We start from the raw sequence: 24,732 nt of genomic DNA on the forward strand, positions 1-24,732 counted from the left end.
GATTATGGATTTGTCCCAATATGTGGATTAATTTTTGGTTCTGCAAGGGTCCCAGAGTTTTCATGGGCCTTGAGCAAATTTGTTTTTTCTTGCCCGATTTTTTGTTAGTGTGTCAGCTGAGAATTCTTTTGCTATAAGACTAGTATAAAACTCAATCCTACACTCAGGCTTGGTTTAATTTCTCAGAAGAGGTGTTTCTTTTTCTTTCAGAATCAAAGCCTTGAATATTACAAAATGCCTTGCTCTTTTTCCTTGTTGGAGTTCTTGTTAGTGTCATTTGTATGGACTAATCAACTTTGCAAGAGCTTTTCCTTAATCCACCCTCTTAGTTCCATATATTCATCTTGAGTGGACCCAAGGCCATGTCTTCCCCCATTCTCTAGGTGCTGGTTCCATCAGCCCAACTTTATAACTCCAGCTACCAGAGAATTTCCCTTTCTTCCCTCTTGGCTCAATTAACTACTTTTAAAAACACAATTTATTTGTGTGGCAGTCATTTATTTTGTTTATTATTTATTAGCCAAGAGAGTGTCCACATTAGCTCTTCATGTTGCAAGAACCAGAAGTGGTAGAAGAAGTCTTGATTTACACCCAACTTTACATCACATTTTTTTAATTTTTTTATTCTATTTATTTTATTTTTTTAAAGATTTTATTTATTTATTCAACAGAGATAGAGACAGCCAGTGAGAGAGGGAACACAAGCAGGGGGAGTGGGAGAGGAAGAAGCAGGCTCATAGTGGAAGAGCTTGATGTGGGGCTCGATCCCAGAACGCTGGGATCACGCCCTGAGCCGAAGGCAGACGCTTAACCACTGTGCCACCCAAGCGCCCCAACATCACATTTTTAAAAAAGATTTTATTCATTTTAGAGGTGGGGGAGGGACAGAGGGAAAGGGAGAAAGAGTCTTAAGCAGACTCTGTGCTGAGTGTGGAGCCTGATGCTGGGCTTAATCTCATGATCCTAAGATCACCACCCAAGTGGAAACCAAGAGTCAGGCATTTAACTGACTGCACCACCAGGTACCCCTACATCCACATTTAAATAAATATTCTCCATTGAGTGGAATTACAGGTGATTTTGATTTTCTAGTAAAGCCTTACTTTTATTGCCTGGACTTCATACAGTGACAATACTACGTAAAACATTTATTATTTGAAAATATTATAAAGTGATTTCAATTTTGAAATGAAAATTGGGTTGGGGTATCATATTACCGTACAGTTCAAAAATTATTTTATTCTCAACTATCTACGTTAAGCATGTGGGGAAGTCACACCAAGTTCTAAAATTATTGTATGTTTCACTTTAGAATGCATCACCAATTCAGATTAAATAAGGAAAACACAGTTAAATTAGTCTAAAGCTTGAATATTTTTAGTGCATTTTTATAAAAATTTTATTTAGGAAGAAGAGAGAGCACAAGTGAGGGGAAGGGAAGAGGGAGAGAGAGAATCTGAAGCAGACTCTGCACTGAGCATGGAGCCTAATGTGGGGCTCAAACCCATGACCCTGAAATCATGACCTGAGCTGAAATCAAGAGTCGGGTGCTTAACCAACTGAGCCACCCAGGTACCCCTTGGATATTTTTTTTTAAAGATTTAATTTTTAAGTAATCTCTACATTTGATGTAAGGCTTAAACTCACAACCCCAAGATCAAGAGTCACATGCTCCACCGACTAAACCAGCCAGGTGCCCCTAAAGCTTGAATATTTTTAATGCTGTTTTATTTTTTCAGATAAATGCAATAAATGGAACAACAAATGGTATCAAGAAAGACCCTGTGTTCTATAATAAACAAATATTAGTTGTTTTATGCTTCTGAATAGGAAGATATTTTCCACTCCCATCTCAACTCTTCAATCCTTATACTGACTGGTTACTATTAAGTTCAGGTATCCTTGAGATTGTTAGACTGAGAACTTTTGAAATGTCTGTGGTTTCATTTTCCTAATGATATTTGTGTATGTTTGTTTCTGGGTATATCTGGGGATGTGGGATGTGTCTTGGGGTGTGAGAGTGTGAATGTGTGTTTGAGGGAGGCTGGTGGGGTGTGTCTGTGCCTGATGATTTTCGATAGTCTTTTTTGATGAATACATTTACTTTTAGTTTTGTACCTATTCAAATGATTATTAATTCTAAATTATTTAGGCTCCAATAATGTTTTGTCTAAATGATTTGCCAATATGGATGTATTGAAATATTTTTAATTTGAGGGTTTAAAAAAATCTAAATTATTCCCCACAAGTGTCACATAAAAAAATCACCTAGTATTTTATCTGAACACATCCCTCATGGTCCCTGCTTCCTTCAGAAAATCTTTACAATAAATTTTATTAAAAACAAATTCTGGAGGTGCCTGGTTAGCTCAGTTGGTGGACCATGTGACTACCTTGATTTCAGGGTTGTGGGTTCAAGCCCTGCATTGGGTGTAGAGATTATTTTAAAAATAAAATCTTTAGGGACCACTGGGTGGCTCATTTGGTTAAGCATCTGCCTTCAAATCAGGTCATGATTCCCAGGGTCCTTCCTGGGATCGAGCCCCATGTCAGGCTCTCTGCTCATTCAGGAGCCTGCTTCTCCCTCTCCCTCTGCTCCTCCCCCTGCTTGTGCTCTCTCTCTCACTCTCTGTCAAATAAATAAATAAAATTTTTAAAAAATAAATGAATAAATAAAATAAATAAATAAAGTGAATAAAATCTTTAAAAAAATTAAACAAATTTTGTATAGAACAAAAGATTGCCAGTGCAACAGAATGTGTAAGACTATTTCTCCAAATGGACTTTCAGTGGAATATAAACATCTCTTTTGTAAATCTTATAACTTTCCCAAGACCTTAGAATTTTTTTTTTTTTAGTTTTTCTCATAAAAGGAAAGAAGAAAGAAAGGAAAGAAATGGAAAAAAGAATGGAACCTAATAAAGTCTAACCAAATATAAATTATGTTTCTTTGTAAATCTAGCATTTCCCATTCCAAATTATTGCTAGTCCTGAGCTGAGAGAAGGAAGGGAATGGCTCCTATGTCATGGTTTAGGTGTTCATGGAAGGCCTAATTACACTGGACTAGAACAGCCTGGCAGTGTCCTGCCCTGGAATTTGACGCATCTGCTGACTTGGGCAGAAGCTACAGAACCAAATTCAGCCTGGAAAATTAGGGTGGGTGCAGCAGTTAGGGCTTCACCCAGGCTCCAGAGAACATGGTCGGTGGCCACAGGCCTTTCCTAAAATGTGGACTAGCTAGAGACTTTAGAATTTAGATTTTTATAGTTCCTCTAGTACTTCTGGTGGGTGGTAGGTGTCAGGTGTCAGGTGCTGTTCAATAAGACGGAATCTCATATTTGACAATCCAGACAGGCAGGCAGCATGAAATACGGTTGTCAGTGGGTCCCAAGGCCACAGCAGTCATCCACAAGTTGAGAGACCAGACTCTAGTGCTAAGGGAGGGTGGAAGGATAGAACTGCTTCAGTCATAGGAGCAAAGTAGAGCCCCCAGCTCAGAAGAATAGAATAGGCAGGATTCAATGGCTAAGACCCAGGCCCAGGAAAACAAGACAAGCATGTGGTTAGCATGTGGTGGGCAAAATGCTGACTGATCTCAGCTGCAAGCCCAGCATAGACCTGGAGGACAGCCGCAAAGGGGAATTGATGTCCCGTCGAAAGCACCTGGCCATAGCTCTTGAAATCTACTACCTCCACCCCCCCCCAATTAGTTGATGATTGGTCCTTAAGCCAGAGGGAGCTACACCTGCTGGGGAAGATGAATGGAATTTTTTCACCTTTGGTTTTACTTATTTTTGAACATACACTTTTGAATCAAAAATCAAAACTATATGGACAGGTATACACAGGAAGTCTTGCTTCCACTGTCCTCTCCATTCTGTCCTCCTCCTCCCCCTACGTATAACCACCCCCTACATTTAGTTATCTTTTCAGTGTTTCTTTTCACAAATATAAACAACCATGTACCCATATTCTTACCCCTCCCCCACCTGTTATACAAAAGATAGCACACTATATACATCTTGGGTTTTGTTTGTTCATTTTTTAACTTGGCAATATGTCTTGTAGATTTCTCTACACCAAAAGATGGAAACCTTTGTCTTCTTTTAGGGCTGCATGGCACTCTGCTGTGTGGAAGTACCGAGTTATTTTGAACAAAGGCCCTGTTCGTTCTGAATACTTGGGTTGTTTCTAATCATTTGCTCATACAAACAATGTTCGCAAGGCCTGATCCTGGGTGAATGTCGTCTGTCCTTCTACAAGGTATCCTACAGCATAGATGCTTAGAAGTGCGGTGGCTGGTCAAAGGCTAAGTTCATTGATGATTTTGTTCATTTTTATGAAATCTTTCCAAAAGAACTCCTATTTTTCTCTAACCCTGGCAATCTATGAGAATTCCTGCACCCCCCCCCCCCCCAAGTCTCACCAGCAGAGCTTGTTGTCAGACTTTTAGATTGTTACCAAGCTGGTGGGAAGGTTGTAATGTTGATGACCAATGAAGGGTGAATTGTACTTTTATAGAAGCCCCCACTAAGTAATGCTTCATTATTTGGAATGTTCCTTCTTCCTTCCTTCCTTCTTTTTTTCCTTAGGCCCAAATCGTTTGTGTTTCGTTATACAGGCTGAGTTATGTATTCCAAAACCTGACACATTCTCAATATAATGAATTAAACTGGCTGGTGGAGGTAAGATGAAGGATTTAGAATCCTGACTGACATCCTGGCTCCTGGCACCCTCCAGCTTCTGCATCCAACGTGCTGGGTACCCCCCCTGACATGGGGCTGACCTCCTGGCCTTGACTGAACATCTCCGTGGCCACTCCCTGACCGCCAGCAGCCTGCTAGCCGCCGCCTCACAAATATTGCCTATGACACGTAGGGTGCCACGGACAGAATTTGTAAAGACTTGCATGAAGTACAGCTAGCCGACTCAGAACAAGAATACCCACGAGAGCCAGCCAGAGTGCCTCGAGTCTGCGGAAGAGTGGCTCAGGCTATTTTCAGTAAATTTTGCTTTCAGTAAGTGTTGATCTAGAAGGCTACATCTTTTTCATGTGTACTCAGATCATGAAAAATGGCTTTGAGTAAACCATCGGAGAAGCATGAAGTGTTCACAACCAGCACAGACGACAACACGGTCCTGGGTGCGCTGGAGCTCCTGCCTCTGTGCGCCGGCGAGGATGTTTCTGTTCCCTTCTGCTCCTCAACTTTTAGCTACCTTCACTGTGGAAGTTTCATAGGCAGGCTGCCAGAAACCAGATGAACACATTTCTGTGAAAATGAAATATATATATGTATATTCCAAAATTTGTGAATTTAAAACTATTCAAAACAAAGACATTAAATCAGATCCCAACAGAAGAGTACAACGCCAGGATTGCAGGCCACCTGATACCTAGCCTCTTGTTCTCAAATGAAAAAAACACAAAAGAGAAGCCAAACCAAAGTATCTGGAAAATATATCTCAACTCAGCTATGATGAGCCTAGTTTTAGATCAGTCATGCTAATTTTTTGCAGTACAAAGAAATAGTGAATAACTATATGTAATAATTTTAATAATCTCAAGCCCTTTGAAAGTATAGTGAGAAAGATTTGGCAACAGTCCATCTTAAAAAAAATTTTAAGTCTATAGGGTGGCCACAAAGTCTTTCCTCATGCTAGTTTAAAGTTACATGGATGTTTCTCTCCACAAAAATCTTATTTCCACCGTGTCGTTCCAGACGTCTTCCCCCGCACTGATAGCTGCAAATCACTGAAGCATCCATGATCGCGGGTGCTAACTCTTTGAGTCTCGTTACACGGAGTGGAGGACTTTTCTTTTATAACGTCTAAAGGCAAGATTCCCCATGTGCTAAGTAGCGGCCCCGAGGAGGTCACGCTGAGGAATGTTCTCTAGCTCCAAGAGCAGAATGTGGATGCACTCACTGCCTGTTGCGGGAGGGAGGCCGTCTCACTTTCTCATTTCTGTACCAACCACCATGAAGTGTGTTCAGATGAACAGAGTGGCTGGCGCTTGCTTTGCAACAATATGGTTCGTTCTATCAGGTGAGCTTCTGAAATCGTGGCTCATGTCCTGCCATGAGAAGGACGCTGCTTGATTTCCTTGGAATAATGGATTGATTACTAAGGATACACTCTCATGCAGAGGGACTTTGTGGCTGTTCAGGAAGCATCAGAGGAGCTCTAATGGATCAGCCATGTTTGTACCATCTTTGGGGGAAGAGACCATTACCCTGTTATCACTCTGACTGGTTGCAAAGGTGATTCATTCATTTGACTAATGCTAATTGGAGGACCGGGACCTACCTTGGGCCCTGGATATGCGGAACTGTGGGGTGCCCTCCTGGAGCACTCAGTCTAGGGGTGGAGACACGAACATTCACAAACATTTATGACATACTAAGGACTGAAGGAGTGATGTCCACGAATGGGTTTATAGCTCAAGAGGTGATTATTCTACTATGGATGTGAAAACTGGGGCCAGGAAGGCTTACAAAGGGAGTGACATTGAGCTGAATTTTAAAAGACAGTAGCTTTTTTTTTTTTTTTAAGATTTTATTTATTTATTTATTCGACAGAGATAGAGACAGCCAGCGAGAGAGGGAACACAAGCAGGGGGAGTGGGAGAGGAAGAAGCAGGCTCATAGCGGAAGAGCCTGATCCCAGAACGCCGGGATCACTCCCTGAGCCGAAGGCAGACGCTTAACCGCTGTGCCACCCAGGCGCCCCAAAAGACAGTAGCTTTTGACGAAGCAGTGGGAAAGAGCCCAGAAAGTAGCAAATGCAAAGGCAGAGAGGAATTAGAGAGAGCCCAGTGGGGCCAGGAATGAGACATGGAGGGGGCCAGATGCTGGAGGAAGGGGCTGGATGTTCAAGGAATGGCGGCACAAAGGCACAGTGAGGGGAACCAGCGAACGTGGGTCAGGGCAGAGAGGGCACCATTGTGACCAGGCAGGGCTGTCCCCAGGGTCACCATGATAAGCTGGCTGGCCACAGGGAGTGGGCCCTGCAGAGGAGCGGGAGCACCCTCAGGAGTGGGGGGCTGGTGGCTAGGACGAGGAGAACCTGGTGAAGGAGAGAGAGCATGGAGAAGCTTTGGGCTAGAATGGTCTCAGGGAAGTCAGAGGAAGAGAAAGCTAATTTTGAGCTTCGAAGAGTCATCAGAGTGGCCACCCACTGGTTCGCTTGCCTCCTTTTACAAAGAAGGAAGTTGAAGTGTCTGCCTGAATGTACTGCTTTGGGGGCAGAAGACTCTGTCTTGTGTCCATGAAACTCCCATCCCACCCACAGCCCTGAGGTTTTTTTTTTTTTTTTTCCTGCTAGGTACTTAGAAGAGCTTAGCTGATCTAAATAGACCTCTCACCCTGGCACCAATAAATAGGTGTAGAATGAAAATCACAGGACACCCTGTTCTGATTTCAATATGTATTTCCAAAACACTGAAGCAGAGGAAAGCCAAGAAAAAACTCATTGGGATTTCCTAGATGAAAAATGGTTGTGAGAAATCATAGGTGACCTTTTCCAGTGGCCAGGTGACGTTAAAAAACAGAATGTGGCAGGATTTATGACATAAAATGGAGATAGGCAGATCAACTGTCCAGAGAGTTTATCCATGGAAGGTCAGCAAGGAAGGTCATTCTAAAGTTTTAACCTTGAACCTACAATTTTTCTGACTTCCATGAATTATCTCATGTTGGTAAGATGGTCTAGCCTAGTTAAGATAAATGTGTCAAAGGATAAATTACAATTTGCAACATTGTTTTCTCCAGACCTAGTGAGGTTTCTAGTAACAGTGTGTCTGGCTGTCTCTAGAAGTCTCCCTATTGTTCTCCTCCCTCTTTTCCTTCCACCCGTTTCTTTCTTCTTCATCCTCTTCTCCATGGCATCCACCCTGGATGAGGCACATTCTCAATGCCATGCACCCCTCATTCTTTGTCATTGCGACCAAAGGGTCCCACAGGGACCCACAGGCAGGGTAGGGGTTATGGAGGCCAGCAGCCCCCTTCACATTTCCCCTCCCTCCAGCCTTAGTACCAGCATTCTTCTTCAGTAGTGGAGAGGTTCTCAGTGCTTCATTATCACCCCCAAAGTAAAAATGCTTCACGCCACCCACTGCCCTATCTAGCCACAGAATCATGGAATGACTGGGCTGGAAAAGCACCCCAACCTGAATGTCCCTTCCTCTCCCTCCTCTAGTCCCTGCCTAGTTTCATCTGCCAAGGATCAACTATAACAGGGCTAGCGATGACAAATCCTGGGATTCCAGCCTGTAGGAAATGGGTCGAGGACCCAGAAGCCTGAACTGTCAGGATGGAAAGAAAACCTTTTCAATGTGTTTTCCTTTCCATACGTTTAGCTTGTGAATAGGTGAGGCTGTGTATGCGGGGTGGCGTGCAGTGAACAGAGTTTATCCCCAGCCTCGCGGCCTTCCCGTTTACTGCAGTCGGTCCTGCTTCAGCTCATCCTCTCTCTGGTCCCATTCACTTCTTTCTCCCCTCCTCTTCTTCTGCATCAAGGCAGGCCTTCAGGAATGGATCCAAAATATATTTGTAATATGGTGTGAATGGCCGATAGAAGCTTCAGATATTACGCGGTAGAAACATATTTGTATTTTGATAGGGCTCAGAGCCTTTAAAGAAAAGAATAAATCCAGACATCTTTAATGGAGAAATGTTAATTAAGTAGAAGAAGAAATGTTTGCGATCGAATGGACTATAACTAGTTTTCCTGAAATCACATGACAGATACCTATTCTATTTAGAGATTAAATGCACACACATACACACACACCCTACTTACCTATTTAATTCCAGACAATATGTCAAATACTTTATATATACTCTCATTTAATTCTTACCCAACCCCCCCCCAAATAAAAACATGCAAGGTGGGTAGTGTTTCACACATATTCTGCTACCCAAAAATTAACTGCCAAAACTTGCACAGCCCATAAATGTGGAAGTGGGATGTGAGTCCAGTTTCTTTCTCCAGCTCAGGAAGCTGCCAGAGGTAACACTCTTTTCATGTGGTGGGAAGCAGTTTTCCTGCTTGCCTCCTGGGTTGCTTAGTTAAGGAACATATAGAGCTTTAAAAATCTTTCAAGTCATCTTAAAAAGTCCTCTTAATTGTCTTTGTTTTTCTCTGAACTTCCCAGTTTGTGTATGTCATCCTCGTTAATGATATACCCCAAATGAAGCACGGTGGCCTGCTCTATTTTCATTTTTCAGCCTATGCAGGATATAAAAAATAAACAGCATATGGTGCAAAGCTAATGAGATTAAAAAAATAAGTTCACTTAAAATAATCCATGGGCTTTTCTACATGTGTTCTTGGTCTGGCTTCAAAAACCACAGGAGTTTTACTATGCTTTAAAAAAGGGTGAATATTTGCATTGTTTCTGTTGAGGTCAGTGGGAAACCAATCTCACAGAATCAGCGCTAATAATCATGTTGTTTATAAACAAGGGCCACGCTAAACTACAGACTGAGACTGACTGTGATGGGCTCAAGCGTTAAACACACTCAAGGCAACTCTCTCCAGTTACAGATCTCGAGCTCACATGACACCCCTTTAGCCTGCAAGGATAATGAACTCTTACCTAGAGAGGAAGATGGGAAATCAGTTTCTCAGAGTGGTAGCCCTCTGAATATAGCCTACAATTTATATTACCATAATAGATCAACCTGACCTTTTAAGAAAAATTTCCTACATCTTTGAAACAAATTAAAAAAAAAAAAGGAGAAGAAAAAGTTAGGAGTTCTTTATTTTAAAATGACTAGCTACGGGCGCCTGGGTGGCTCGGTTGTTAAGTGTCTGTCTTCGGCCCAGGGCGTGATCCTAGGACCCTGGGATCGAGCCCCCTGTCGGGCTCCCTGCTCTGCTGGGAGCCTGCTTCTTCCTCTCCCACTCCCCCTGCTTGTGTTCCCTCTCTCGCTGGCTGTCTCTCTGTCAAATAAATAAAAAAAAAATCTTAAAAAAAATAAAATAAAATGACCAGCTAGCCACATAAAGTTCCTGTTCCTTAAGCTACATCAGTTCTCTGGATTGAAAGAAACAATTTGAAAATGCATGCGAATAATTTTCCTGGGACGCTCGTGTTCAGCTACAAAGTTCTTTTGACAATTAAGTGCTAAGAGCCCACTGTGGGTCCAGGACTGTTCTGAGTCGGGTGGAAGATAGAAGAGAAACTTGAAGGTGGGGACTCTTCATCCTTAAGGAATTGATAACCCACCGAGAGGGAGAGAAGGGGCTTAATAAAGTAATAATAATATCAGACACTTTCCTTGTGCCAGGCACTGTGCTCAGAGCTTTGCAAGGATTATTTAATCCCCAGAAGCCCAGTGAAGGAGGTCCTGTTATTTTCCGTGTTTTCTACAGGATGAAATTGAGGTTTGTGTGGTTTACTAAACTCTCAAAGTGTTGTGAGAATTATATGAGAAATCATATCACTGTATTGGGTTTAGATTTTGTTTCCTACTTAAAAAAAAAAAGAAAGAAGAGAGAAAAAGAGAAAGACCCAAACAAAGCAAAAAAAAAAAAATCAGTATTTTGAACAAGAAAGACATTTTTCTCTCTCATAAACCAAGTCTGAAGGCAGATAGTGACTAAGCCAGCAGCACAGCTCCCCTTAAGCACCCCGACACCCCTATCTCCCAGGGACCTGGGAAATGTAGACTTTTTTTTTTTTTTTTTTAAACAGGTGGTCATGTGTCTAGTTAAAAACTCGGGCTTGGGCTACTAAGGGTGAAGAGAACAAATGTTAGCTTAGGCAATTTGCTTCTCTGCCATAGCTATGTGCCCCTTTGTAGGGCCCAGGATAGACACAATACATGTTTAGTAATCATAGCTATAAAACTCAAAGCAGCTCAGAAGTGGCTTGGTGTGTTGATTTAAATACAACTATTTCTGCCTAAGGTTTTCCCTTTTCTAGATTGATGCCCTATCCTTAGATAGGGAAGTGAGCGAGAAGAAGGGAAGGCATGCTGCGTGCTCCAAACACTGCCCTATCCCCAGGGCTTGCCTCTCCTTTTCCTCCTCCAGATACTCGAGGTGGTTTGCCCCAAGGTTTGCAGCTGTGGAAAGGTGGCAGAAAGCCGTATCACCGCTAAACAAGGACACTGCCTGGGCCCGGGCATTTCCCAACCTAGGATTCTGCTTTCTTCAGGGACTACAAATGATAGCTCTGGCCTCTGGCAAATAGAGAGCATCAGGGGAGCCACACTGCGTAATTCCAGGGGACAAGCAGTCACACTGCTTGGAGACGTCCTTAAGATCGGGGGCAACAAGCATGGCAACGGCTGCGGGCTGTTGTCTTGACTCACCTGTGCGTGTGTTTCGAAGAGTTTTCCATGGCTCATCTCAACCTCACAACTTCCTACGTACGAGAGAAGGCTCCCAGGTCACAAAATGTTTGCCCCGTATGGATCTGAGTTGTTTTCAGCTTTTTAACCCTCTGAGCTGTCTTTAGGTCTGAGACTCTATGATGAGCAAGGTCGGCTTATCTGAGCAGTGGAGGGGTAGGGGGGCAGGGAGCGGTACAGAGAAAACTAGGGTAGGATAGAGAGACAGGAGGAGGGGACTGGATGGTGGGGATACAAGCTGGAGTTTCCAGCTGCTTCATACATTGGGCCAGGAAGGGGCGGGGGAGGAAAAAGAAGCGAGAGGTAAGGTCCTGATCCTTCCATCGCCTCATGCGCACATCTGAACTGTTACCAAGTCTTCCCATGCCTCTCCTCACCAGCTGCCCCACGGAGGGCATGCAGGCATGCATTTATGCTGCGTGTAAATTGGAAAAAGACATCCCATCCTCTAGTGGACTCAGTCCTGTGCCAGGACTCAATGAGTAGCAAGTAGGCTCTGGCTGGATTGCAGCTCCCACTCATCTCCTTGGCTGGGAGCCCTTGAGCAGTGAACAATCTGCACATTCTTAAGTGGGGGGACTCTTTGGGGTCAGTTCACTTATCTCCATCGCCATGGTCCCTCCTGTCCTCATCCAACTTCTCCGTCTCTCATCTCTCACTTGGACTATGCTTCATCCTGACAGATAACTCAGGGAGCCATTTACAGAGTCTCCGATTTAGCCTTTCGTGTTGTCACCAAGTAAGGGTTATACATTTATTCCTAGAGATACAATGGTTGGATGAAAAGAGTTTCATCATATTGTTTTTAAACTTGTGATCTATTAACAGATCACACAGCTGTAGGGTACTATGAATTAATTACAAGAGTCCTAGAATTATTCTAAGTGTAAAAAGCACACCTGTGTTGCATTGTGTTTTTGAGGCTGAATACATTACATTTAAAAAATGTAAACATTAATAAACGCATTTTTATGATCCTTAGTGTTTCTTTATATCATAATTCACTGGGAGCCTTAAGAAATGGAGGTGGTCAGGTCTCCCTGGCCTGAGAGATGAGCCTGGACCCCTGAGACAGTCCCCCATCTACCTCCCATCTGCTCTGGCTCCCCCCCTTCCCAGCAGCCAGTGGGTTCTCTGACAACCCAGGTGCAGTCATGTCAGCCCCCTGCTCACATGCAGCAGGTACTTATCACTGCTCTTGGAATCCCAGCCCTGACCGAAGCAGCTGCCGGAGCCAGCACGGAGGCCCCCACCTCTGCAGCCGCTCCTGGCATGTCTGCCCCACTCTGCTCTCTACCCCACTAGCCTCCTGCCGTCTGGGATGTCCTTTTCCTTCTTTCTCTAGTTTTCTCCCACTCTGCGGTTTTCAGTCCAAGCCATACTTCCCCTGCCTAGGTCAGGCTTCTTCATTTACTGCCCTCCTAGAACCCTGTCTCTTCAGAGCATGTTATCTCTGTGCAATTATACATTTATTAGTGTGATCGTTTGTCTAGCAGGTTCACTCAATGTGCTAAGTTGCCCCTTTCTTTCCCTGCACCCCACCCCACTGTGATGGCCACAGAGCTTAGCACTGGGCTGGTGCAGAGTGGTAACTCGGGAGTTACTTGCTGAAAGAATGGGGCTGAGCCAAGAGGCCACCCTCCCAGCTGCTCCTTGTGAGTTACGCTTTGGGAGGGAAAACTTTTCACACACAGGGTCCTCAAGAAAGCAGGTCGCCAGCACCAGAGAGAAGTGCGGCTTGAGAGAGGAGATATCTGAGGGTGAGAGAAGATACCAAGAATAGCCCATTGAATTTGAAGGCCTACAGCAACCTGCCACAATGTGAACATTTCCTTTAAGTTAGGAAGAGAAAAAAAAAAGATTTATGCATAACAACTTGGATGTTTTTAGAGGAAGGCATTGATAAGGAAATTTCTCAATGAAGTTGTCATTTTGTGAAAGAAAGCACATAATCAAGTCCTTTGTCCCTTACCAGAACCATCAGGCCACTGTCAATAATTTACCCTTAAAGTTACCCACTGATTGTCTTAATGGATTAGGGACAAAGCAACTGACTATAAGCAGGGTAAAATAAAGATCACACGTGCACTGCAGCGCCGGGCTGGCTCCGTCGGCCGAGTGTCTGACTCTGGTTTTTGCTCAGGTCATGATCTCCAGATTGCAGGATCCAGCCCGCATGGGGCTCTGGGCTCAGTGAGGAGTTTGGTTGTCCTTGCCTCCCCCTTGACCCCCTACCGCTGCTCTCTCTCAAATACATACATACATACATAAAATCTTCAAAAATCATCACACATGCACTACATTAATGTACAAGAGTTGTTTGGAATTTATTGTGCTTGAAGAGTAGAAGTTTATGTGTACTATGAAGCAATTAATCACATGAGAAAGACACAGAAGGGCCTCAGATAAGTCACTAAAATCTTTCCAGAAAGTTGAGGTGTTCTGCTCTCCAAATGAGTTCCCTTTGTATTCTTGATTATTATACATGACCTCAAGTAGATTCACTTCCCAAGTAGTTACTGATGAAGAGCTAGAGTGGAGCTATCTATGAAGTGTCTTTATCCACACAGCAGGGTTACCAGTGATAGAAGCCATACAGATGATTATACGACATGACATACCCGTAGGAGAGAGTACTGCAACGCACCTGTAGGTGCCCAGCAAGAGATTTTGATGGGAATAAAAGGAAAGAAATGTCATCACACACATATTTATCTAAAAGTTATAGAAAATTTCTAAACTAGGCTGTAATAAAAAATATTTATTACACACCATTCAAAATGTGGATGTCACATAATAGAAGCACAATGTTCTAAAATGTAATGTGTTTCTTCATATATTTCACTGATGTTACTATGTTTCTAGGGACCCCTGAGAGAAATTGTAGTAGCCTAATGGTAAATTTGACTTAAGGTTCTGGAAATGTAGCTTCAAAAGTGGTGGGTTCCCAGTGTCATGTCCCAGCTGTGCCAGACTGAGGATTAGGGCGCGGTGCCCGGCCAGCGGCTGCCAAAAAGGCAGAGCTGCAGGGCATGTTGGGCGGGGAAGTCTGAGCTTGCTTCTTTATTGGTCAAACCCTCTGTGACTTTTCAGGGCAGCCCTGAGTATGTTTTAAGGTAATTGTTTATCTCCCCTGTTGAGGACAGGACCAAGATAATAATTATCTTTTTATTCTCAAAGCATGTCACAAAGTAGATTCGAGATAAATTTGTTAGATAAATAAGTGAAATTTATTCCCATCCAGGTTGATTATCCATGCTTTAGTATTATTACTAAGTACAATAGTGCTACTATTTGTCAGAGTCCCCAAATTTATTTAAATTATTTTTGCCTAGAGTTTTTTTCAAATCCCACCTAATTGTTTGCCTGCTAAACTTTTGGACCATTGTTAATTTGCATAGTTGTTTCAAATCAAATGCTATGTCCCATATCTTGCATTTACTCGGTTATTCACTGCTAACGTCTAAATCAGAGAAGTGAAAAGGACAATTGTTTAGCGCTTTTTAAAGTCCCTGCCCAAGATCAGTAGGGAAATCCCATTAGCTCCATTCATTGCATTTCTCATAAATCTAAAAGGAAAGCAAGTATCCAAAGCCTTATTCTTTAATAGTTCTTATTTGTAAAATCTTGACAGGGCTTTATTCTAAATTGCTTCCAAATTACATTAAGAATACTGAGAAATATGATGGTTAGTGAATCGTGATAGTTTCAGTTATCGAATAAATAACCAGAAGAGTTAAAGGGGACTAATCTGAAAGCAAACAGAATGATGGGCTACGATGAGGCAAAAAGAACAGAGCTGTGGCATTCTTCAACTACCATCTGGCTCAATCCTCTTTAAGTGGGCAAGTTGAAGAGTCTTTTATTTGGGGCCCTAAAACTTCTTCAAAAGGAGCAGTATTTAAATATTAGTATTTTCATATAGTACCCCCCCCAAAAAACCCCCAAACAAACCAATCCTTTTTGTAGCCAAAAGGAGTGTTTAAGAAAATAATGGGTAATCTGGCTAAACACGAGAGTGCAGGGCAACCTGTGGGTGGGAGGTTGGCTGCAGGGTCAGGGTGGCCATTCCCCAGCTTGCAGACCTTCACCTCCATTGCTCTCTGTGGCTCGAGTGACTTATTAAAGTGGTTGTTGTTTGAAATTAGGCAAGAGGTGTAAAAATAAGAACTTCCTTAGGAAAAAATGTACCTGTTAATTTCTAGTACCTTATTTTATCAAAAGGAAACAATCACGTAGTGTTGCCATATAGGATAATTGAGGCAAGTGGCTACGAGAGAATTATCATCTATGGTTCAAATTGTGCTTCGTGAAATGGGGACCTGTTTCATCTCTTTCGAACAGACCCCTGACAATTGCTGTTTTTGTCTATTAAGTCATGGATTTTTACATGAAACTCTAAGAGGCTTTTATTTTGTTTTCTTGAGAAGGTGTTTAAAAACTGTAAGCTGAATGAATATGAGCCTGCTACTTGTCTTCAGCAAGGATGCTTTAAAGAAGGTATTTTAGCATCCTCTGTGGTTTAAAAGACAAAACCAAGTCCTGCCGGCTTTGTGTTGTGCTTCTCCTACACACTGCAGTGCCTTCTGTCTGCTTTAGGGTGTGGCATCTGCCATTGGGGAGGAGAAACTGGCATGTGTCGCCTTTTATAGCAGGCTGATTTCATTGTGCTGGGGGCCTCTATTTCATAGCCTCTTGGTTCCAATCTTCTAGTTGACTTGCTGAAACAAATGGGATTAAAAGAGATTTTGACTTTCTATGCCTAATTTTTTTTTTTAGTTCCATGATTTTTGTATACAAAAAATATTTTTAAGAAAAGGTCCAGAGCTGAACTTGGTGACTCATTTTCCCTTTCAGGATTAGTTGTGAAAATAAGCCACAAAATATAGCTACACCTGCTTAAATTGACTTTAACAGATTTCATCAGTTTGGAAAAATGCTTTCTTGTGATTATATGTATATATTTAGTTTGAGTCTAAATGTCTAAAAGCATAAATATATAAATGATTTTAGAATATATGTGTATACACACAAAACAGACATATATTTATATTTGCATATGAAAAACTTTAAAAATTCAACTTTTGTGGTGTACTGCGTATAATTAGTATGTATTTGAATGCATAAAGGGAGAAAATCCAGGAGAAAATGTCAAAAAGGCACACTAACAAAGATGTAGTATTCTCTTGGCAAAAACTGATGAATGATTTGGCATGAATTCATCTTACAGTTCTGTTATTCTCTCTTACACACAATGCTATAACCCCTGTTTTCCAGTTGTTTGCATAGAATTGCAATTTGTTGTTTGTACACTCTATAATGACCCTTGGGTGTGCACCTGATTCCCCTCCCCCACCAATTAGTCACCAGTTTTTCCCACCTATCCTTTTCTATTTAGTCATTAACATATTTGCTCTTGCTCAAGTAAATAAAAATAACCACTGCATTTAAAATAATCTTTATAAAAAGCTGAAGAATGAAATGATTTTAGAAAACCATGTTCTACTAAAATCATATATATTATTTCAGCTGGTGTGACCTCTTGAAAGTTCCAGTTTCAAATGCTTTCTCTCCATGAAAACGAGTTCCACACTAGTACAAGTGAGGCATTGCTTAGGTTAAGAAGACCTGCTTGAAGATATTCAGAAGGTTACTAAGTGATAAATTAACAATAATAAAGACATTTAAAACATCATAAAGTGACAAAAGAGTATTATTAAAAGAATAAAGTCTGAAACATTTCTGCTCTAAGATTAGATTCGGCTAATTTACTTTACTATTGATCTTATGTTTATTAAATATAATACGTATTTCCTTTTAGTTTTGTTTCACATTGCTTAGAAATGAACTCATATCAAGAGGGTTAATTGTGCACATTAACCTCTGAAATATGATGAAAGGCGTCATATAGATTTATGAAGACATGAGATAAACTTCAGCTGTCACTATTATGGCACTAACAGTTATATTTCCATGTGCAAGTTGGAGCATAACACACCAGTCTACTCATTTGAAGACTTTACCTTCAGAGAGAGGACAGACAAGAGCATTTTAAGAAAAATGCTCCTTTGGGAATGCTTCTGCGTTTTCATTGATAAGCCTACACGAATACATAAGGTGCCTTAGAAAATAGTTACATAAACATTATCTTTGGGACAGGTGCAGTCAGCCTCAGCACTTATTGAGTACTTGCTGTGTACAGGGAACAGCACTCCCTGAAGGAGGCTAACCTTCCCTTAAACTCTTTCCTAATTTCGCAGTTTGAAGAAGTTGTGGGAATTACGCTGATGGCCCAAAATCAAGGCAGAGAGGCTAACATTCTGAAAAATTACATAACTCCTGGGAGAGGCAGTGCTTTTGCACAGATTGCCCAAATATTTTCTTTCTCCGTCGGCTCCTCCAAACCTTTGAGGCCCACAGACAACTTTGTTCCCCAGCCCTTCTCCCTCTTTTGTCTGCTCGTCAGACTCGTTTTCCACCTTTGTATCGTTCCTTTTAGACGTGAAAACAAACACGCGAACGGACGGTTGGCAAGGAGACGAAGCACGAGGGGAAAGTGCAGCCTCCCGTTGCCCCACGCCGCCGCGCTCCGGGCGCCTGCGGAGCCGGCCCGAGTCCCCGGCCCGGGGCCGCCGGGTGCCCGCGAGGCTGCGCCCGGGCGGGCGAGCGGGCAGCGGCGGCGGGCGCAGGGCCCGGCGGGCGGCGGCCCGCGCCGAGTCCAGTCCGCGTTTTGCGAGTGCACACGAGTAATCAGAGAGAAGTGGATAATAGTTGCTCGGGCTCGCTCGGCTCCCTCTCGTGCCATGCTGGGCCCGATAGGCTCAGTCAGTCGTGTATTTACCCATATCCGGGTTAGAGAGGAAAAGAGAAAAGTTTCATTTAAACCTGAACTAAAAACTTTCACCATGAAATCACACAGCGGGAACAGGCCCAGACCGTAAGGCGTGACTCCCGGTTCGGCTCCGGCGGGGCCTGTGGAGGGGGAGGGGGCTCGCTCGATTCCCGTCGGGGCGTGTGGATGCGCACAGGAGGGGCCGCTGACTAAAAAGTGGGTTTTATTGTCTCCCCCCGCCCCCCGCCCGGCCTCGCCACGCCGCGGCGATCATGGCCGCGCGGGCAGCAGCGGCGGCGGCGGCGGCGGCGGCGGCGCGGGCGCGGGCGGGCAGCGGCGAGCGGCGGGCGCCCCCCGGGCCGCGGCCGGCGCCCGGGGCCCGGGACCTGGAGGCGGGGGCGCGCGGCGCGGCGGCGGCGGCACCGGGACCCATGCTGGGGGGCGGCGGCGACGGCGGCGGCGGCCTTAATAATGTGCACCACCACCCCCTGCACCCCCGTCACGAACTGAACATGGCCCATAACGCGAGCACGGCGGCCGCCGCCGCCAGCACTAACAGCGCCAAGAGCGGCGGCTCCGAGGCGGCTCTCAAGGAGGGTGGAAGCGCCGCCGCGCTGTCCTCCTCCTCCTCCGCGGCGGCGGCGTCCTCCTCTTCCTCCTCGTCGGGCCCGGGCTCGACCATGGAGACGGGGCTGCTCCCCAACCACAAACTGAAAACCGTTGGCGAAGCCCCCGCCGCACCGCCCCACCAGCAGCACCACCACCACCACCATGCCCACCACCACCACCACCATGCCCACCACCTCCACCACCACCACCACGCACTACAGCAGCAGCTAAACCAGTTCCAGCAGCAGCAGCAGCAGCAGCAGCAGCAACAGCAGCAGCAGCAGCAGCAGCAACAGCAGCAACATCCCATTTCCAACAACAACAGCCTCGGCGGCGCGGGCGGCGGCGCGGCTCAGCCCGGTCCCGACATGGAGCAGCCGCAACATGGAGGCGCCAAGGACAGTGCCGCGGGCAGCCAGGCCGACCCCCCGGGCCAGCCTCTGCTGAGCAAGCCGGGCGACGAGGACGACGCGCCGCCCAAGATGGGGGAGCCGGCGGGCGGCCGGTTCGAGCACCCGGGCCTGGGCGCCCTGGGCGCGCAGCAGCCGCCGGTCGCCGTGCCCGGGGGCGGCGGCGGCGGTGTCGGCGGCGGCAGCGGCCCGGCGGCCGTCTCGGAGTTTAATAATTACTATGGCAGCGCTGCCCCTGCTAGCGGCGGCCCCGGCGGCCGCACTGGGCCTTGCTTTGATCAACATGGCGGACAACAAAGCCCCGGGATGGGGATGATGCACTCCGCCTCAGCCGCCACCGGAGCCCCCAACAGCATGGACCCCCTGCAGAACTCCCACGAAGGGTACCCCAACAGCCAGTACAACCATTATCCGGGCTACAGCCGGCCCAGCGCGGGCGGCGGCGGCGGCGGCGGCGGAGGAGGAGGAGGCAGCGGAGGAGGAGGAGGAGGAGGAGGAGGAGGAGGAGCAGGAGCGGGAGCTGTGGCGGCGGCGGCCGCGGCGGCGGCAGCAGCAGCAGGAGGCGGCGGCGGCGGCGGCTATGGGGGCTCGTCCTCGGGGTACGGGGTGCTGAGCTCCCCCCGGCAGCAGGGCGGCGGCATGATGATGGGCCCCGGGGGCGGCGGGGCCGCGAGCCTCAGCAAGGCGGCCGCCGGCGCGGCGGCTGGGGGCTTCCAGCGCTTCGCCGGGCAGAACCAGCACCCGTCGGGGGCCACCCCGACCCTCAACCAGCTGCTCACCTCGCCCAGCCCCATGATGAGGAGCTACGGCGGCAGCTACCCCGACTACAGCAGCCCCAGCGCGCCGCCGCCGCCGCCGCCGTCGCAGCCCCAGTCCCAGGCGGCGGCGGGGGCGGCGGCGGGCGGCCAGCAGGCGGCCGCGGGCATGGGCTTGGGCAAGGACATGGGCGCCCAGTACGCCGCTGCCAGCCCGGCCTGGGCGGCCGCGCAACAAAGGAGCCACCCGGCGATGAGCCCCGGCACCCCCGGCCCGACCATGGGCAGATCCCAGGTAACCCCCGCGCCTGCCGGGCCTGCTTCCGCCGCGGCGGCCTCGCCGCGCGCCTCGAGCCCTAGTTTCTTTCTTTCCGCGTACTTTTTCTGCGTCTTCTGCCGGGGGGGAGGCGGGGGCGAGGCGCCCAAAGCCATTTTAACTCGCGGTTGCCTCCCTCGGAGGCTGGGGAGCGCGCGGCGTCCGACTGCGCGGCCCGGGGGCCTGGGGAGAGGGTCGCGCCGAGGGCCGGGACGCGCGCTGGGATGGCCGGCCGCCGAGCACCCCCGCCTCGCCACCCCACCCCGGGCGCGGAGCCGCGCGTCCGGAGCCGGGGACTGCGTCGCGAGGAAGCGGTGTGGGCGCTGGGGACCGCTCGGCCGGCTTTTGTAACAAAATCGGCGCTCCCGGCGGGTACGGTCTGGGGAGGAATATTGACCCCGTCTTCTCGGTTAGCGCCAACAATAAGCTTTAACTGGGAAAGGAATGAGGAACTTTGTCCTACCTCCAACCACACCGCGTTCCCTCTTAGCCTGCAAGGTGAAGGCAGGAAAAATAGGTTAGCTTTGTGGCAACCGAGTGTATTTTTCGTAGTTGTGCCCGGCTGTTCAGACATACTCGATGCGAGCTTTGAGTTGGAATGCTTCGTAGCAAAAATAATACCCCAATTTTACAACGACGTGGAGGTAAACTATTCTAAAATAAATCGATTCATTCCTGAGAATAGCCAGGAAATCCATTATTTGGCTTACAGGCTGCTTGAAAGGAGTCACCTTCAACAGACAGGCTATGTTAAAGGAAGGCATTCCGGTTAAATTGAACTTATTTTGATCATGGATCAGGCATACATTTTATTCAGCAAGTCCAGGAAAATAGCAGACTAGTGAAAATTGATCTTTTTGGATCGGATTTATTTGGATTTTCTTTAATTTGCTGTCACCCAGGTCCTACAGCGTTATTAGGAAGTGTCCTGCACTCTTGCTGTTTCTTGCTCGTAGGCTGAGCCTAAAGACTGACTTGATCTCCTTTGCAAGGTTTGGAATTTGAATTGTGGAGGTAAACTGGCTGTAATAGTCTCCAGACAGCTGCCTCTGAGTTGACATCTAATCTGCCATCTGATTGGCTCCCCTCTCACCATTGGGCATTTAGCACTGCTGATGTAAATAGAAGTGCTGAGCCGTACCGTCACAAAAATTCTTGCCACAAATAATAACTGAGCTCTATTACAAGCAGATGTAAGGTTGAATATTATTTAAAGCTTAAGTTATTATGAATCATAGTTATTAATAAGAGGATTAAATCCTAAAAACGTTATGCTTGTGTCCAGTACACTGGGCATTTACAAAATTTAGATCTTTGTAATCTTAACGTGGACACTGCATAGATCACAGACTTTGATTGTAGGATGAGGATATGGCCATTGAAAAATAATTAAACCAAGAACTTTACCAATTTCTGGATTTGTAAAGCTTTTATGAAAGTGCCCTTTACAGATTACAGTGTGCAAAACATGTATTGTCAGCACACGTAGTTTAAAATAAAATAAAAAAATTATGACGTTAAAAATTTCCAGGTTCCGAGATGCAACAGTATCTTTCAGTGATACTTAGTTAGCTTTATAACAAGATTAAAGTTGTATTTCTAGTAATGTGTGTTTTAACAATTCTGATCATTTTAAGATGTTTGTGGATGAGGAATTTTAGTTAAATTGACATAATATTTAAAAAGCACGAAGTGAGGAAACTAATTTTGTAGACAACAATCAAAGGGAAAAAATGGATAGTCTTGTGAAATACTAAAAATTATTGTATATTTGCTTCTGATTTTGAAATACAGAAATGTTCTAGGAATTTTTTTTCTTCTTGATTATTTTGTTAGTTTCGGTGATGTGAGCCTTATTTGAAGTGCTTACACATGTATTAGGGAAACTATCACATGCGAGCTGTGCTGGGTGTGTTTCTTACAAATCTTTTCTCTCGTAGATATCTTAAATGCTGTGAAAGTTTTTAAAATTCTAATTTGTTAGAAAGGAATTACCAGTGTTTGTAATATATGTTTTTACTCAGCTTATTTATTTTAGGAAGGTGTATTTCAATAATAACCATATCTTGGAGGAGAGACGTGTCAGAATGAATACAGGACTGAATTTAACATATAATCATGTGAATCCCTAGCTGAGGACATTAGTGTCCACTGCTTTCAAATCTTTAGTTACTGGAGTTTTGGTTTTAATGAAAATATATTTTCCTACTCTTGATAGAAATTTGTGATATCAGTTTTCATCTTTGATTCACACAAGTGAAAACACAGAGAAGCCTTGTGTAAATAAACCCATGTAATTAATTTTAAAAAGATTTACTTTGTCAGCTTGCTTTTAAAGGGATAGTTTAAAATTCCCATCTTTGTAAACTAGAACGGAAGGATGATAGAGGGAGATGTCGGTCCTTGTTGCTTTACAGTATTATTTCTTAATGGTACCAATCATTTTAAGTATTTTGTTTTCTTGGAATGAGAGTGAATCCATTATGTCCTCAGTGTGACCCTTGGGAATAGCTTTTTTATTTTTGAGGGGGAAGAAAAATGCCGGGCATATGACCTAGATTCACAGATTTCTTTTAGGTAGTTTGCCGTGTAACGTGTGGAATGTGTCTTTTTAATATTTTTCCTTTTTGGAAGGCTAGTTTTTATTTAGTATTTGTTATGATGATTATGATAAAAAATAGTTATTTGTGCAAAATACTAAATTACTGTGTAATTATAGGCCATAAAGTACTATTAAATCACGTTGTTAAATGATGAAATTTTCTTGTGGCTTTAGCACATTTAGTTTCATTTTTGATTTTAGGAATGGTTCATACTGGATGGCAAATGTTTTTGTAATTGGAAACAAAATATATATGTATATTGTATTGGGGGGTCTTTTTAAAAAGTGAAATAAGCCATTTTATGATACAGTTTGTTACTGGGTTTTTAAAGATAAAGTAGATAGAGTAGTCCCAATAGGAATACTGAGGTCTCCTAACGTAACCGAGATTTTATAGTGTCCACATTTGTGCTGAATTCCATTAATGCTATTTTAACCTTAGTTTTATAGAATATAATACAATGTAATAAAAAGAGCCTTATTTACTGTTAAAAGAAGTGACTAGCTGGCTTGCAAAGCAGGAAGTTACAGACTGGTTCCTGATTACCTTAAAATTTGTATAAGATACATTATAGCATAACATCATTCCCCACTTCCCTCCCAATGAAATTTTATCCTATCTGATGTTTTAAATCTTGTAAAGAAATTATTGTGCCCTAAATTGATATATTTGCTGAGATATGGCTGGCTGGCTGCTCTGTCGTCAGAGAAGGTGGAATTGGCAACTGTGGTTAGAGAAAAGGCCTATCATTAAAAAAAAAAAAAAAAACAAAAAACCAAAGAAAATGTAACAAAAATGTTTAGAGTTTTCTGCTTCCCTAGGTTACCTGGAATGAAATTCTACATGGCTTACAGTTGTTTTCTTTGGACATCATCATTTCTGTGTACTTACTTTGACTTTTTTTTTTTTTTTTTTAATGAGAACTGCTCTTTAAGACAGCTATGACTTAAATTTATGTTTATATTAACACAAAATTGATAAGTATGTTTCAGGGAACATCACATTCCTCCCTTGGGTCTATAGTGAGAAACCTTAATCCCCCTTTTTTCTTTGGTTTTGCTTTTTATCTATAATTAGGAATGAATTTTTGGCAGGGCTTTTTCTACTTGTTCCATTTTCCCCGGCATCATATTGTATGAGAAGTATCACAAGTGTGTTGTGGAGATGGAAATCATGCAAGTCACCCTTGGACACTTACACTAATGTACTTTCCCTCTAAATATCATGTTCTTTCATTAGGATTGAGAGAATAACATCTTCACTCGGGTATAAAAATAGTATTAATTCTGGTTTGAGGACCAATTCTGAAAATGTAAGACCGTGTGGAGGAAGACTCATAAATTCATTTGGTAGTTTTATCAGACACATGTTTTAAAGAAAACAGGTGTAAGAGAGTGGGGTTGAGTTTTTAGTTCTATTTCTTATTAATGGACTTTATCACGTTGTAATTTGGGGCATAGTATATCTTTAAAAAATGGCTTTTGATGTAATAGGAGCTAACTTCTGTAGGATAAATACCAATATGACAGGCAAACTGAAAAGATGATCATTTCGTTTATTTTTACCCTGTTCTCTCCTCGGAAGAGAGTGGTTTGATTTAAAATTTGTTAGGGGTCTCTGAAATTTTATTTATTTTGAAGACCGCTTTGGCCATGTAAATTTCGGATGTGTTACATTTGGAACTATATTACCTTTTGCCCAGTGCCCTACATTTAGAGGTTTTCTCACTACAAGAATGACACTGCTCAGTTAATGGATCTGTGTACTTTGATCCATCATTGAGGAAAAGGAACTAATAATTCACTTGTGTCACTTTCATTTTGGCCTGTGTGTAGATTTGTAAATT

General features: G+C 44.3%; 1 protein-coding gene across 12 annotated transcripts in view; it reads left to right on the plus strand.

Moving 5' to 3' along the window:
* Positions 1–18,092: 18,092 nt before the first annotated feature.
* ARID1B (AT-rich interaction domain 1B) overlaps positions 18,093–24,732 on the plus strand; it is a 428,002-nt gene continuing 421,362 nt past the window's right edge. For 6 of the 12 annotated variants that reach the window (XM_087865601.1, XM_087865610.1, XM_087865602.1 and 3 more), the window contains exon 1: positions 18,094–20,262. In XM_087865601.1, the coding sequence (XP_087721727.1) occupies positions 18,466–20,262 (1,797 nt within the window). In that variant the 5' untranslated portion in view covers positions 18,094–18,465. Of the gene's footprint in view, positions 20,263–24,732 lie in introns of all 12 variants that reach the window. The other 6 variants (XM_087865606.1, XM_087865608.1, XM_087865604.1 and 3 more) reach the window with 2 other exon arrangements.

The sequence above is a fragment of the Ursus americanus genome, chromosome 11 (assembly GCF_024610735.1).
Source record: "Ursus americanus isolate L20-20 chromosome 11, mUrsAme1.1.p, whole genome shotgun sequence".
Lineage (NCBI taxonomy): Eukaryota > Metazoa > Chordata > Mammalia > Carnivora > Ursidae > Ursus > Ursus americanus.